This window comes from Chiloscyllium plagiosum, chromosome 27, assembly GCF_004010195.1.
Source record: "Chiloscyllium plagiosum isolate BGI_BamShark_2017 chromosome 27, ASM401019v2, whole genome shotgun sequence".
Taxonomy (NCBI): Eukaryota; Metazoa; Chordata; class Chondrichthyes; order Orectolobiformes; family Hemiscylliidae; genus Chiloscyllium; species Chiloscyllium plagiosum.
Genome location: NC_057736.1, coordinates 41,756,238 through 41,771,677, shown reverse-complemented (window position 1 = coordinate 41,771,677; position 15,440 = coordinate 41,756,238). Strand labels below are relative to the sequence as shown.

The 15,440-nt window shown below is 44.1% G+C and overlaps 1 protein-coding gene across 7 annotated transcripts in view; it reads left to right on the top strand.

The window, feature by feature from the left end:
• The window catches only part of sh3d21 (SH3 domain containing 21), a 128,182-nt gene that overhangs the window by 106,450 nt on the left and 6,292 nt on the right, over positions 1-15,440 (top strand). For 5 of the 7 annotated variants that reach the window (XM_043717920.1, XM_043717919.1, XM_043717918.1 and 2 more), the window contains 3 exons: positions 1,748-1,863; positions 8,857-9,104; positions 9,912-9,999. In XM_043717920.1, the coding sequence (XP_043573855.1) occupies positions 1,748-1,863; positions 8,857-9,104; positions 9,912-9,999 (452 nt within the window). The remainder of the gene's footprint in view (positions 1-1,747; positions 1,864-8,856; positions 9,105-9,911; positions 10,000-15,440) is intronic. The other 2 variants (XM_043717914.1, XM_043717915.1) reach the window with 2 other exon arrangements.

Sequence of the window (15,440 nt, the reverse complement as noted above, 5' to 3'; positions counted from 1 at the left end):
CTTTATACTCTTCTAAGGATTCACTCGATCTATTCTGTCTGTACCTGACATATGCTTCCTTCTTTTTCTTAACCAAACCCTCCATTTCTTCAGTCATCCAGCATTCCCTATACCTACCAACCCTTCCTTTCACCCTGACAGGAATATACTTTCTCTGGATTCTTGTTATCTTATTTCTGAAGGCTTCCCATTTTTCAGCCGTCCCTTTACCTGTATACATTTGCCCCCAATCAGTTTTCGAAAGTTCTTGCCTAATACTGTCAAAATTGGCCTTTCTCCAATTTAGAACTTCAACTTTTAGATCTGGTCTATCCTTTTCCATCACTATTTTAAATCTAATAGAATAATGGTCGCTGGCCCCAAAGTGCTCCCCCACTGACACCTCAGTCACCTGCCCTGCCTTATTTCCCGTAAGTAGGTCAAGTTTTGCACCTTCTCTAGTAGGTACATCCACATACTGAAACAGAAAATTTTCTTGTACACACTTAACAAATTCCTCTCCATCTAAACCCTTAGCACTATGGCAGTCCCTATCTATGTTTGGAAAGTTAAAATCCCCTACCATAACCATCCTATTATTCTTACAGATAGCTGAGATCTCCTTGCAAATTTGTTTCACAGTGGCCCGAGGCTGAAATTGAACCCAGGTGCCTGGCGGTATGAGGTAGCAGTGCTAACCACCGGGCCACTGTGCAAGTGACACTGTTAGGGATGGTTAACAAGTACCCTCATCCCACAAAACAGCAAAGAAATAAAAAATGGCAGCTCCTGACCAATATCCTTCCACAATCCAAACCAGACTGATTAATCATTTATCTCATTAGCTGTTTGTGGGACTTTGGTGTGACTACATTCCAACAGTGACTACATTCGCAAAGTACCTCACTATTTGTAAAGGCACTTTAAACATCCACACAGAGACAAATACACACACCATTGTCTATGGAAACTGACTGTAGACAATGGTCTCTTGGTTATGAGTGAATGACTTCTCTTTCCTCTGCTAGATACAGAAGTTCCCCTTCTCCATCAACTGAGAGCAGGGCTTGACTATAGAGTGGAGCTCCTGCATAACCAATGGAAGGATCTAATTTAAAGTTGTGCCTTTCAGGCCTAAGGTCCAAGCTCAGAAAGAGTTTGAAAACCATAGTCTTTGAGGACATTGCTGCTGCAGCCAGAATTATAATGGGGTCAGTGCCAGGGAGAACTGTGGAGAATCATTCATAGTAACAAGCTTTTACATGGACTCTGACTGAACAACTGCACTTGTGAGTACCAGCCATTGCTAGGTGTGGTAATAAGGTGGTTACCACATAATGTTTTGTTTCATTGATACCAAAATACAAGGTAAGGACCTTAGAGACTAGTGACAGCCCATGTTTGAGAGTCTCTTATGGACAGTATATCTGAAGTGTAGTTTTTGTTTTAAAAAATCAACCTGCCCACAATTCTATGGCACACTTCCAGAACAGTCATGATTTGAGTCGAGGACTTTGGGCCCAGAAGCAGAGACACTACCACTGCACCACAAGAACTGTTGGACATGATCTGGAGATATTTTCGAACCAGAAGTTCAGAAGTTTATCTGAAATATTGAGTTAAGTGGATGTAATCGATGCAAAGAGGGACTGTGCTCACTATTTCCACGTGATGATGGATAAAATTGAACTGGGGTTAATTAAAACCCATTTTCTGGCCACAGAAGACTCTGAGTTAATGTTATTTTGTTACTGTTCCCTCCCCTCAGATTCGGTGACCTTTGACATCCTCGCTGCATCCACAGAGAAGCTGACCCACCCGACGACAGGCAGGCCCAAAGCCAAGGGGCGCAGACCACCCTCTCAGTTTGTGACTTCACCTGTTGTGAGTCTTCCATTTGCATCTTGGACCTGAGCAGCTTCGGTCACTTGCATGAGGGAAAATCCCAAATCTCAAAGCAACTTTAAGAGGGACGGTGATAGAGACACACTGAAACCCAAAGGGCAAGGCAACTTAAAATAATAGGACCTTATGTCTTCATCCAGTCTCTGGGTAGATCTCCTGTAGCATTGTTCTGTATGAAGAGTACACACTGTCACAAGATACAGTAGCACTGTGGCCAGTGTTCTACACAGCCTCCATTTACATTCTCACAGATTGCAAGGACACTGGCACACAACAATACGGAAATCTTGCTATAAGTGTACAGGATTTTGCTGCAATCGCACGTGCAGTACTAGGTGCGGTTTTTGTCTCAATATCTAAGGAACGATACATTTGCCTTGGAGGCAATAGGGTAAGGGCACACCCAGTTAGGAATGAGATGAGGAGAAATTTTTTCACTTAAAGAATTGTGAACCTTTGGAACTCTCTAACATGGAAGGTTACAGATGCTCCATTGTTCAATATATTTCAGACTGGGATGGACATTCTTGGAGACTTCAGGGAGATGGGGAGCAGGTGGGAAGTGAAGAGGAAGATTATTCATGACATGATTGAAAAGACAGACACGTTCCTGAAATTGCCCATCTTGCAGTCATCAGGACAAATACCAATATTCAATTTAAATGATAGGAGAAAAGGTTGCTGATTGATTGGTAAATCAGCTCTGACTAATATAGATCCTGCTATGAAGAAAGCATCAGGCAACCACAGTCTCCCCAATGCTACTGGATATTTCAAATAAAAGGCACAAACAAAACCCATATTCCTTTTATTTGTGATAGTGGGTCATTGGGTATGAATGTGTGCCACTTCCAGCAAGTGTAACTGAGCCATGTTGCATGCTGCATTGATTATTTGATTGAAGCTTACATTTCCACCAGGCTCTGGAAGGTCTAGAACCAGCTGATAGTCTTAGAATAACAGAGGCCATTTAGGATAGAGATGAGGAAGATTTATTCAGTCAGAGGGCGGTGAATCTTTGGATTTCTATGCTCCAGTAGACTGTGGAGGCTTGGTCGTTGAGCATGATCAAGACCGAAATTGGTAGTTCTCTAGATATTAAAGATATCAAGAGTTATGGCAGGTTCTGAGAGTTCAAGATGACACTGTCCTGACAAGAATATAAATAGCATGGGAGAATCCCAAAAATGGACTTAAGAAGGCAAAGGCACTGCATGAGAAAGCATTGGTGGGTAGAATAAATGGGTTTTCCAAATATATATAGAACAAGAGAATAACAAGGGAAAGTGTAGGACCTGTGAAGAACCATCGAGCTAATCTGTGTGTGGACCAAGAAGATATGGACCAGTCCTCAATGGATAGTTGGTGTCACTCTTCATAACAGAAAAGAACAATGCAGGTATAGACATCAGAGTGGATGACTGTGAAATATTACAATAAAGTAACACAGAGAGAAAGGAGGTACTCGCGAGTTTAGCAGCTTAGAAAGTGGGTATGTCTGCAGACCTGGATAAGATATATCACAGGCTGTTGAGGGAGGCAAGACAAGAGATATCAAGGGCCCAAGCAGTAATTTTCAAATCTTCTCTGATTGCTAGACAGTTGCCAGAAGGTTATTGTCCAATCATTTAAAAAGAAGGGAGGGAAGGATAGATTAGGAAATTGCTGGCCAGTCAGGTTAACCTCAATGGTGAGAAGTCATTAGAAAGAATTCTGAGGGGCAAAATATATCTACACTTGGACAGAAGTCAGCATGGATTTGTTCAGAAAGGGTCTTGTTTGATGAATTTGATCACATTTTTGGAGGACGTAATCAGAGTGTTGACAAGATTCAGGCATTTGATGTGGTCTATATGGTCTTCTGTAAGGTTTTTGATGAGGTCTTTCATAGCAGCCTGGTGAAGGAAGTAACGGCCCATGGGATTCAAAATTGGCTGAGAGACAGGAAGCAAAGGGTGATGGTAGAGGGATGTTTCTGTGATGGGAAATCTTTTCTACAGGGTTCAGGGCTGAGGACCTTGCTGTTTGTGGTGTCCATCAATAATTTAGACTAAAATGTAATGGGTTTGATCAGGAAGTTTGCAGATGATTTTAAAAATTGCTAGAGTGACAAATAGTGAGGAGGAGAGCTGTAAACAGACTGGTCAGCTGGTCAGAGCAGTAGCAAATGGAATTCAGTGACATCATGATTGATCTGATAATCCTCAATTTCACTTTCTTCCCTCATGACCCCCTTACTAATGACCCTTGGTCTATCTCAGTCTTGAATACACGGAACAACCCAAAGAACTTAGAGGGCTACGAAGATAGGAATGGAGAATGGGATGAGCTGGGTTGCTCTTTTGGGGCCTAGTACAGACACGATGGGCCAAATGGCCTCCTTCTGTACTTTGACCTTTCTATGATTCCATAAGTGTGAGGTATTGCACCGGGAGAGGATTAACATGGAGGAAATGATATCAGTCATAGAGATCTACGGCACTGCAAAAAGGCCCTTCGGCCCATCAAGTCTGCACCAGTCAAATCCAACCATCCATTCTAATCCCATTTTGGCCCACGGACTTGTTTCCATGGATTAGAAGTGCACATCGAAACACTTCTTCATGTTATGAGGGTTTAACTGAGGGAATGCAAAGGTTTTTTTAATGGCATTAGGGCATCTCAAGGAAGTAAAAAGATTTTCTCACTGATGCACAATCTTTATCGACATAACATTCCTTCCAAAACTCAAGACAAATCAGGCACTTATTGTGTCTCTAATTTCACGGCACTTGCATACAATAACAACCAGAGTTTGAGATCAGATTGGAGGGGATAATAAGTGTTGAAGGTGGATCAGTAGTCAATGAGCATGAGTCTGATGTATAAAAGCAAATTACTGCGGATGCTGGAATCTGAAACCAAAAGAGAAAATGCTGGAAAATCTCAGCAGGTCTGGCAGCATCTGTAAAGAGAGAAAAGAGCTGACCTTTCGAGTCTAACTGACTTGACAAAGCTTTGACAAAGAGTCAGTTAGCCTCGAAATGTCAGCTCTTTTCTCTCCTTACAGATGAGTCTGATGTAGGTGTCCTAGTTGTCCAGATGTTCCAGGGATGAGTGCAGGGCTAGGAATTTGGCATCCGCTGTGGACCTGTTACATCGGTAGGCAAATTGTAGGGGATCCAGGCGGGCTGGGAGACTCGAGTTGATGTAAGCCATGACATTAAAGCACATTGCAGGTGCTTTTTTAGGCACATGGTCTTCTTAAAGCAGGTGGGGACTTTGGCTTGGAGGAGGGAGAGGTTGGAGATGCTGGTGAATGCCTCCCTCAGTTGGTCCGCACAGGATCTGAGTGCTCAGCCGGGGACACTGTCAGGGCCCGTTGCTTTCCTTGGGTTCCCTCCCTGAAAGACTGATCTGACATCTGTGGCAGTGACCAAGGGAACAGGTGGATCTGGGGCTGTCAGGGCTAATGTCACTGCGCCGCTGGCATTCTGCCAAACTGAGCCTAGAAAGCATTGAGTGTTTCAGGAGGGATGTGTCTCTGTTCTGCTATCCTGATGCACTTTGTTTGTTACGATCTGCCCCTGTAGTACGCAAAACAACACCTTTCACTGTATCTCGGTAGACATGAATAATTTAATCAATTAATCAGGTCCCTGAAGGCAGTAGGTCAGGTAGATCAGATTGCTTGAGAAGGCATGTGGGCTACTTGCCTTTATTAGTCAAGATATACAATACAGAACAAGAAGTTGATGCTGGAACTGTGTGAAATATGGTTTGGCTACAACTGGAGAAGTGCATGCAGTTCTGGTTGCCACATTATAGGAAGGATGCAAATACACTGGATGTAGCGATTTACCAGGACGTTGCCTGGATTGAAGGTCTGAGCTATGAGAAAAGATTGGATAGACTGTGATTGTTTTCCTTGGTAGAGTGAAGATTGAGAGAGGACCTGATGGAGGTGTGTAGGATTATGAGGGAGATGGATCGGGAATAGGAAGGCACTTTTTTCATTAGTAACAGGGTCAAAAACCAACTTCAAGGTAAGAGGTAGACAGCTAACAGGAGAGTTGAGGAGTATTTTCTTCACAGAGAGTGGAGCGTGAATCTGGAACTCACGACCTGAAAGGATGATTGAGACAAGAGCTCTTGTAACACTGTAGCACTGTCCAGATTGTCACTTGCACTGCCATAGCCTGCAAGGGTATTGGTTAGAATTGACAGATGTGGGCAAAATGGGTAGATATGGGCACCTTCTGTGCTGTAAATGCCTATGAGTTGTTACAGGAATATTGTGGGGAAAATAGCATTAAGTTATAAGATCAGTTACAATCCAAAGATGTGCAGGTCAGGTGAATTAGCCATGCTAAATTGCCCATAGTGTTAGGCGCATTAGTCAGAGGGAAATGGGTCCGGGTAGGTTACTGTTCGGAGGGTCAGTGTGGACTGGTTGGACCAAATGACTTGATTCCACACTGTAGGCAAGCTAATCTACTCTAATCTAGTTGAATGAGAGAGCTGTCAGTATTGCCCATTCTTGCTGCTAATCCCTTTGTTCCTAATGGATGTTAATGGAGATGTTGACAGACTCAGGATTGCTCAGCAAGTGTATCAAGTAGCATCTAACAATATTTTGGGTTTTGTAAACTTCGACTATTATAGCTCTGAGACACATTTTGGCCAAACTGAATTGACTTGGCAATCGATCAGCACAATTATATCCTTCAGTATTGCAATCATGTAAAATATGGCATTCTTGCATTTGTCCTGATAGGCGTAAGATGAGAAGTTTCCAGTCGACGTGTCTCCCATTTCATCAGCCCATGAACTTATTGAATCGTGGAGAAGACCTAATGACCCTTATGGTCTCCTCCTACTCTGTTCTTAAAGTGTTAAATAGCGATATTGAAGACATGATGGTAAACGCTGACAACAGGAAGTAAGGTTTCTGAACGGAACCAGAGATATTTTAAAAATATAATGTCTGGAGTGAATTTTGTTGTGTTTTCCTCTCAAAATACCCCATCATTCCATGAGAAGTCTCTACACAGGGTTATAATGACAGGAGATACCTATATATTTCTCACCCTCACCCTGACTCCAGCAGTCTCAGTGCTAATGGGCTTCAGAGGACACCTACAGAGAGATTAGGACCTCCAAGACCAAAGGCAATCTGAAGGAGAGGGCATGGCTCAGTAGCAGTGACCTCATGAGAATAAGCACCTTTTTATTTGAAGTTTGGCTATTCATTCATTTTCTCGTTCCCCATTTCTTTTCCCTTTACATTTTCTACCCGGGTGTATAGGGGAAAATTTGTTGCTGTTCCAGATGAACCTCCCAGGTTGGGAGTCTGGCAAATTGGCACTCAGGCCAATAGTCCACCTGCGCAGGCAGAGGGAAGGGCACAGAGAATTTAACCTGGCAGAGTCCCTCCGGTTACAGAGTTTCACTGGCACAGACATTGGCACAGGGCAGCCCCTCAAACTCATTACCACATCACCAGTGCACAAAGGGGCACTGACCACCATTAGTCTAAGGCAATCACACTATCCTGCTGAGCTCAGACAGGCCATTCGATCCATCAGGTCTGTGGCTATTCTGTGAAAGAGCAATTCTATTATTCCACTCTGCTGCTCCCATACCCCTGCAAATTCCCTTTCTAAATTCTTTATTAGATTCCCATTTAAAACAAAAACATTCAAGGCACATGGATGTCACTGCCTATACCAACATTTATTGCTCATCCCTTATTGCTCAGAGGTCAATTAAGAGTCAACTATATTGCCGTGGGTCTGAAGTCACATGTAGGCCAGACCAGGTAAGGATGGCAGTTTCCTTCCCTGACGGACATTAGTGAACCAGATGGACTTTTCCTGACAACAGATTTGTGGTCATTAGACTCTCAATTCCAGACTTTATTTTTTAAGTTTAGATTCAAATTCCATTATCTGCAATGACAGGATTCGAACCCAGGTCCCCAGAACATACCATGGGTCTCTGGGTTAACAGTTCACCATTCAGCCCCCTGATAGTTTTTAAATTTGCTTCAGACAGAACTTTGCAGACTGTAACAACTCATGACCTTAGAAGAAAATCTTCCTAATTTCCTTCCTGGTTCTCAAACCAGTTATTTTTGAGCCCACATCCTCTTGTTACTGAGCCTCCAATCAACAGAAACAGTTTCTTCCTCTCTGTTTCATCAAAACGCTTCACAGTATTGAAACCCCAAATAACTGCGGCACGGTGGCCCAGTGGTTAGCACTGCTGCCTTGCAGCGCCAGAGACCCGGGTTCAATTCCCGCCTCAGGCGACTGACTGTGTGGAGTTTGCACGTTCTCCCCGTGTCTGCGTGGGTTTCCTCTGGGTGCTCCGGTTTCCTCCCACAGTCCAAAGATGTGCAGGTCAGGTGAATTGGCCATGCTAAATTGTCCGTAGTGTTAGGTAAGGGGTAAATGTAGGGGTAGGGGTGGGCTACGCTTCGGCGGGTCGGTGTGGACTTGTTGGGCCGAAGGGCCTGTTTCCACACGGGAAAGTAATCTAATCTAAATCTAACCCTAACGCTTCTCTGCTCTATAGGTGGACAATCCTACTTTCTTGGCAGATCTTAAGGGTGGCTCAGTGGCTCAGTGGTTAGCACGGCTGCCTCACAGCACCAGAGACTTGGGTTCGATTCCAGCCTCGGGACACTGTCTGTGTGGCATTTGCACATTCTCCTGGTGTCTGTATGGGTTTCCTCCGGGTGCTCCATTTCCTCCCACAATCCAAAGATGTGCAGGTCAGGTGGATTGCCCATAGTGTTCAGGGATGTGTGGGTTAGGAGTAAATGTAAAGTCATGGGTTTGGGTGGGATATTCTTCAGAGGGTCGATGTGGACTCGTTGGGCCGAAGGGCCCCACACTGTAGGGATTCTATGAATGTGTAAATAAGGTCCCTGTTCTAGGGAAGCTTTGCCATTGATTGATTTCTTTCTTTTCCTTCGACTGCTTGTAGCAGGATGTCAAAAGGTCAGTACAGCTCTCAGGAGCTAAGGTCACTGCTCTGATCAGCCAGCAGTCAGAACTGCCCCCACTGAAAACGCACAGGGGGACAGCTGGCAAGCCACCAACTGGTTTGCCCAATTCAACAAGCAAACCGCAGAGAGAGGCCGAGAGCGACGACAAGGCGATTACACTCCCAGCTTTGAGAGCAGAGGTCCGAAGTCTCCAGCTGAGCTTCGATCTACTGAAGAACCAACATTTGTAAGTGATGTCCCATTCAGAACTGTTCTCAGATTTTATTATATCTGACAGGGGGGCAGCTCAGTACCATCAAGCTGCAGACAGCAGAGAGAGAGCACCATCAAACTGGGGTCAGGAGAGAGAGAGAGAGAAAGATAGATGAGAGAAAAAGAGCGTGAATACCTTTAAACAGGGACAGGAAGGAATATCATTAAGTTGGAGTGGAGAGGATAAGAAATGAGACAGGGAGCTGATGGAAATGGAAATGGGGGAGTTTTTGACAGAGTGGAGAACAGAGTGTGACACATATAAAACTGATCAATATGATACTACGCAGTGTGGTACTGACCAGTGTGGTGTGGTATTGCTCAGTGTGGTACTGCCTAGTGTGGTACTGTCTGAGTTGCACTGACCAGTATGATATTGCCCAGTTTGATACTGCCCAGTCTGGTACCCCTTGGTGATATGCTGACTGGTGTGGTGGTAAATCTGTGCCCTGTGCTGAGTGATCTCATTTCACCAAAGTGGCTGTAATTTCTCAGAGAGCTGATGTTTGATTGCTGTGCAATGATTCCGGATGGGTTAGTTTGGACATTGAGCTGGTGAGGGTGGTCTCAGCTGAGATATCACCCATAATCATCGAGTCACTGTTTGTGAGGATAGTCCTGGGCAGCTGCCTGTCCATTGTGGCCAGAACCATCCACAGCGAGAGCATATGGACAGAGAGATTTAAGGAAGGATTTGTGTTTTGTGATTTGCACATTTACTTCTGTCTGTTTTTATCTGTGAGAGTTGGAACCTGCTTAATGCAGGTTTTGGGTAATGAAGTGTTTTCTTTTTTTATGATCACAGGAGCGATATAACTGCTTTAAAAGAAGAGATAGCAGAGGAGCGGAGGAAACGAAATGCACTGCAGGTAAACATCCTGCTTGAAAGCCATGTCTCTGAATTATTATAAGATATGCATGAGTTGATAGAGAGAAACAATTCAGAATTCAGTCTTTGAGCCAGGCCATTCAGGGGGTCAATGACAAACCAGACTTCCTGACACAAAAGGCAGTGAAAATCTGGAACTCACTCCCAAACAGCTGATGAAGCTGGGGATCGATCCAAAGTTCGATCTATAGACAATAGACAATAGGTGCAGGAATAGGCCATTTGGCCCTTCAAACCAGCACCACCATTCATTGTGATCATGGCTGATCATCCACAATCAGTATCCTGATCCTGCCTTATCCTCATAACCCTTGATTCCACTATCTCTAAGAGCTCTATCCATCTCTTTCTTGAAAGTATCCAGAGACTTGGCCTCCACTGCCTTCTGGGGCAGAGCATTCCACACACCCACCACTCTCCGGGTGAAGAAGTTTCTCCTCAACTCTGTTCTAAATGGCCTACCCCTTATTTTTAAACTGTGTTCTCTGGTTCTGGACTCACCCATCAGTGGAAACATGTTTCCTGCCTCCAGAGTGTCCAATCCTTTAGCAATCTTATACGTCTCAATCAGATTCCCTCTCATCCTTCTAAATTCAAGTGTATACAAGCCCAGTTGCTTCACTCTTTCAACCTATGATAGTCCCGCCATTCTGGGAATTGACCTTGTGAGCCTACGCTGCACTCGCTCAATAGCCAGAATGTCCTTCCTCAAATTTGAAGACCATAACTGCACACAATATTCCAGGTACAGCCTCACCAGGGCCCTGTACAGCTGCAGAATGATGTCTTTGCTCCTATGCTCAATTCCTCTTGATATGAGAGGGAATTGAATTGTGGAACAAGTAATGGTAGCAAGGAGGAGGCCAGTCAGCTCCTCAAACCTGCACCACTAGCCAAGAAGATCCTGGCTGATCCAATTGTGGCCTTAACCCCACTTCCTTCCCTAGACCTGACATCACATGACTCATGTGGAGTTCATTTAAGTCATAGATAGACTCACAGAGATGTACAGCACGGAAACAGACCCTTCATCCAACTCGTCCATGCTGACCAGATATCCTAACCTAATCTAGTCCCATTTGCCAGCACAATTGAAAAAAGCTGTTCCTAGCCTCACTCATATTTCCCCAAAATGATGTTCCTGGATTCATATCCATCTTAAAATCACTGCACTCTGCTTAGAGTCAGAGATGTACAGCACAGAAACCTTTGGTCTAACTTGTCCGTGCTGACCAGATGCCCTAGCCTAATTTAGTCCCATTTACCATTTGGCCCATATCCCTCTATAACCTTCCTATTCAGAGACTCATCCAGACATCTTTAAATGTTGTAATTGTACCAGCCTCCACCACTTCCTCTGGCAGCTCATTTCATACACTCACCACCTTCCATATGAAAACGTTGCCCCTTAAGTCCCTTTTATATCTTTCCCTTCTCACCCTAAACCTATTGCCTCTAGTTCTGAACTCCCCCACCCCAGGGAAAAGACCTTGTCTATTTACCCTATCCATGCCCCTTATGATTTTGTAAATCTCTATAAGGTCACCCTTCAGCCTCCGCGCTCCAGGGAAAACAGCCCCAGCCTATTCAACCTCTCCCTATAGCTCAAATCCTCCAACCCTGGCAACATCCTTCCAATAGGAAGGAGACCAGAAAAGACAGACTGTTTCTGAGGCCAGCAGTGAAAAATCAGAATGCTGTGTTGCCTCCCTGGTGCCAGGATCAAGGATGTCTCAGAGGGGGTGCAGAATGTTCTCATGGGGGAGAGGGACTAGCAGGAGATCATTGTATACATTGGAACCAACAACATAGGAAGGGAAAAGGATGAGATTCTAAAGGGAGAATATAGAAAGATAGACAGGAATTTAAAAAGGTGGTCTTCAAGAGTAATAATATCTGGATTACTCATGGTGCTACGAGCTAGTGAGGGTAGGAATAGGAGGATAGAGCAGATGACTATGTGGCTGAGGAGCTGGTGTATGGGAGAAGGATTCATATTTTTGGATCATTGGAATCTCTTCTGGGAAATTTGCTAGAGCTGCTCAGGAGGATTTAAACTAGTAAGGTTAGGTGGGGAAGAGCGGGTGTGGGGGGGGCGTGGGGGGGAGTTGGACCCAGGGGGATAGTGAGGAGAGAGATCAATCTGAGACTGGGACAGTTGAGAAAAGACGGGAGTAATACAGTCAGGGCAGACAGGGACAAAGCAGAAAACAGGGTAGGACTGACAAATTAAACTGCATTTATTTCAATGCAAGAGGCCTAACAGGGAAGGCAGATGAACTCTGGGCATGGTTAGGAACATGGGACTGGGATATCATAGCAATTACAGAAACATGGCTCAGGGATGGGCAGGACTGGCAGCTTAATGTTCCAGGATACAAATGCTAAAGGAAGGACAGAAAGGGAGGCAAGAGAGGAGGGGGAGTGGCGTTTTTGATAAGCTGTACTGAGGGAGGATATTCCCAGAAATACATCCAGCGAAGTTATTTTGTGGAACTGAGAAATAAGAAAAGGATGATCACCTTATTGGGATTGTATTATAGACCCCCAATAGTCAGAGGGAAATTGAGAAACAAATTTATAAGGAGATTGCAGCTATCTGTAAGAATAATAGGGTGGTTATGGTAGGGGATTTTAACTTTCCAAACATAGACTGGGACTGCCATAGTGTTAAAGGTTTAGATGGAGAGGAATTTATTAAGTGTGTACAAGACAATTTTCTGATTCAGTATGTGGATGTACCTACTAGAGAAGGTGCAAAACTTGACCTACTCTTGGGAAATAAGGCAGGGCAGGTGACTGAGGTATCAGTGGGGGAGCACTTTGGGACCAGCGACCATAATTCTATTAGATTTAAAATGGTGATGGAAAAGGGTAGACCAGATCTAAAAGTTGATGTTATACATTGGAGGATGGTTAATTTTGACAGTATTAGGCAAGAATTTTCGTAAGCTGATTGGGGGGCAGATGTTCGCTGGTAAAGGGACGGCTGGAAAATGGGAAGTGTTCAGCAATGAGATAACCAGAGTCCAGAGAAAGTATGTTCCTGTTCGGGTGAAAGGAAAGGCTGGTAGATTTAGGGAAAGCTGGATGACTAGAGAAATTGAGGTTTTGTTTAAGAAAAAGAAGGAAGCATATGACAGATATAGACAGGCGAGATCGAATGAATCCTTAAAAGAGTATAAAGGCAGTAGGTGTATGTTTAAGAGGGAAATCAGGAGGGCAAAAAGGGGTCATGAGATAGTTTTGGCAAATAGAGCTAAGGAGAATCCAAAGGGTTTTTATAAATACATTAAGGACACAAGGGTAACTAGGGAGAGAATAGGGCCCCTCAAAGATCAGCAAGGCAATCTATGTGTGGAACTGCAGGAGATGGGGAAGATAGTGAATGACTATTTTGCATTAGTGTTTACTGGGGAAAAGGACATGGAAGGTATAGAATGCGGGGAAATAGATGGTGACATCTTGGAAAATGTCTATATTACAGAGTAGGAAATGCTGGATGTCTTGAAACGCATAAAGATAGGTAAATCCCCAGGACCTGATCAGGTGTACCCTAGAACTCTGTGGGAAGCTAGAGAAGTGATTGCTGGGCTTCTTGCTGAGATATTTGTATCATCAATAGTCACAGGTGAGGGCCAAAAGTGGCCTAACCAATGTCCTGTACAGCCACAATATGACCTCCCAACTCCGATACTCAATGCTCTGACCAGTAAAGGAAAGCATACCAGATGCCTTCTTCATTATTGTATCTACTTGCGACTCTACTTTCAAGGAGCTATGAACCTGCATTCCAAGGTATCTTTGTTCAGCAACATTCCTCAGGACCTTACCATTAAGTGTATAAGGAGAAAGTGAGGACTGCAGATGCTGGAGATCAGAGCTGAAAATGTGTTGCTGGAAAAGCGCAGAAGGTCAGGCAGCATCCAAGGAGCAGGAGAATCGACGTTTCGGGCATGAGGCCTTCTTCAGGATTCCTGAAGAAGGGCTTATGCCCGAAATGTCGATTCTCCTGCTCCTTGGATGCTGCCTGACCTGCTGCACTTTTCCAGCAACACATTTTCAGCATTAAGTGTATAAATCTTGCTCTGATTTGTTTTTCCAAAATGCAGCACCTCGCATTTATCTAAATTAATCTCCATCTGCCACTCCTCAACCCATTGGCCCATCTGATTAAGATCCCATTGTACTCTGAGGTAACCTTCTTCGTTCTCCAATTTTAGTGTCATCTGCAACCTTACTAACTGCACCTCCTATGTTCACATCCAAATCATTTATATAAATGACAAAAAGAGTGAACCCAGCACTGATCCTTGTGGCACTCCACTGGTCACAGGCCTCCAGTCTGAAAAGCAACCCTGCACCACCACCCTCTCTCTGTCTTCTACCTTTGAGCCAGTTCTGTATCCAAATGGCTACTTCTCCATGTATTCTGTGAGATATAACCTTGCTAATGAGTCTTCCTTGAGGAAACTTGTCAAACAACTTACTGAAGTCCATATATATCACATCTACTACTCTGCCCTCATCAATACTCTTTGTTACTTCTTCAAAAACTCAAACAAGTTCATGAGACATGATTACCCATGCACAAAGCCATGCTGACTATCCCTAATCAGTCCTTGCCTCTCCAATTACATGTAAATCCTGCCCCTCAGCATTCCCTCCAACAAATTGCCTACCACCAATGTCAGGTTCACCGCTCTATAGTTCCCTGGCTTCTCCTTACCACCCTTCTTAAACAGTGGCACTACATTAGCCAGCAAAGACACTTCCTGCAGACATAATCATCATTAATATGGAAACTCTCCCTAAAATCCCACATCCGAACAGGAAGAGCATATCACTCTATAAAAAGGCCATCTTTACTCCTTCATAATCTACAGACCCAGAAAATAGCACCATCTTATTCCTCTAAAAACAGTGCTCCAGGTTAATTTAGTACTTATGGTTTATATTTTTAAAATTTAATCAAGAAACAGATCTCAATAAAACATGCAGAGCCCACTCTACTCACTGCTAGAGACTTAGAGCAAGGTTACACGTAAAAACATGAATCTTTTTGATAAACCAGCCTTCATTGCTTTCTGGGCTAGAGATTTCCAAAGATTAGAGACAATAGACAATAGGTGCAGGAGTAGGGCCATTCAGTCCTTCGAGCCTGCACCGCCATTCAATATAATCATGACTGATCATTCCTAATCAGTATCCTGTTCCTGCCTTATCTCCATAACCCTTGATTCCACTATCTTTGAGAGCTCTATCCAACTCTTTCTTAAATGAATCCAGAGAGTGGGCCTCCACTGCCCTCTGGGGTCAAGCATTCCACACAGCCACCACTCACTGGGTGAAGAAGTTTCTCCTGAGCTCTGTCCTAAATGATCTACCCCGTATTTTTAAGCTGTGTCCTCAGGTTCGGCA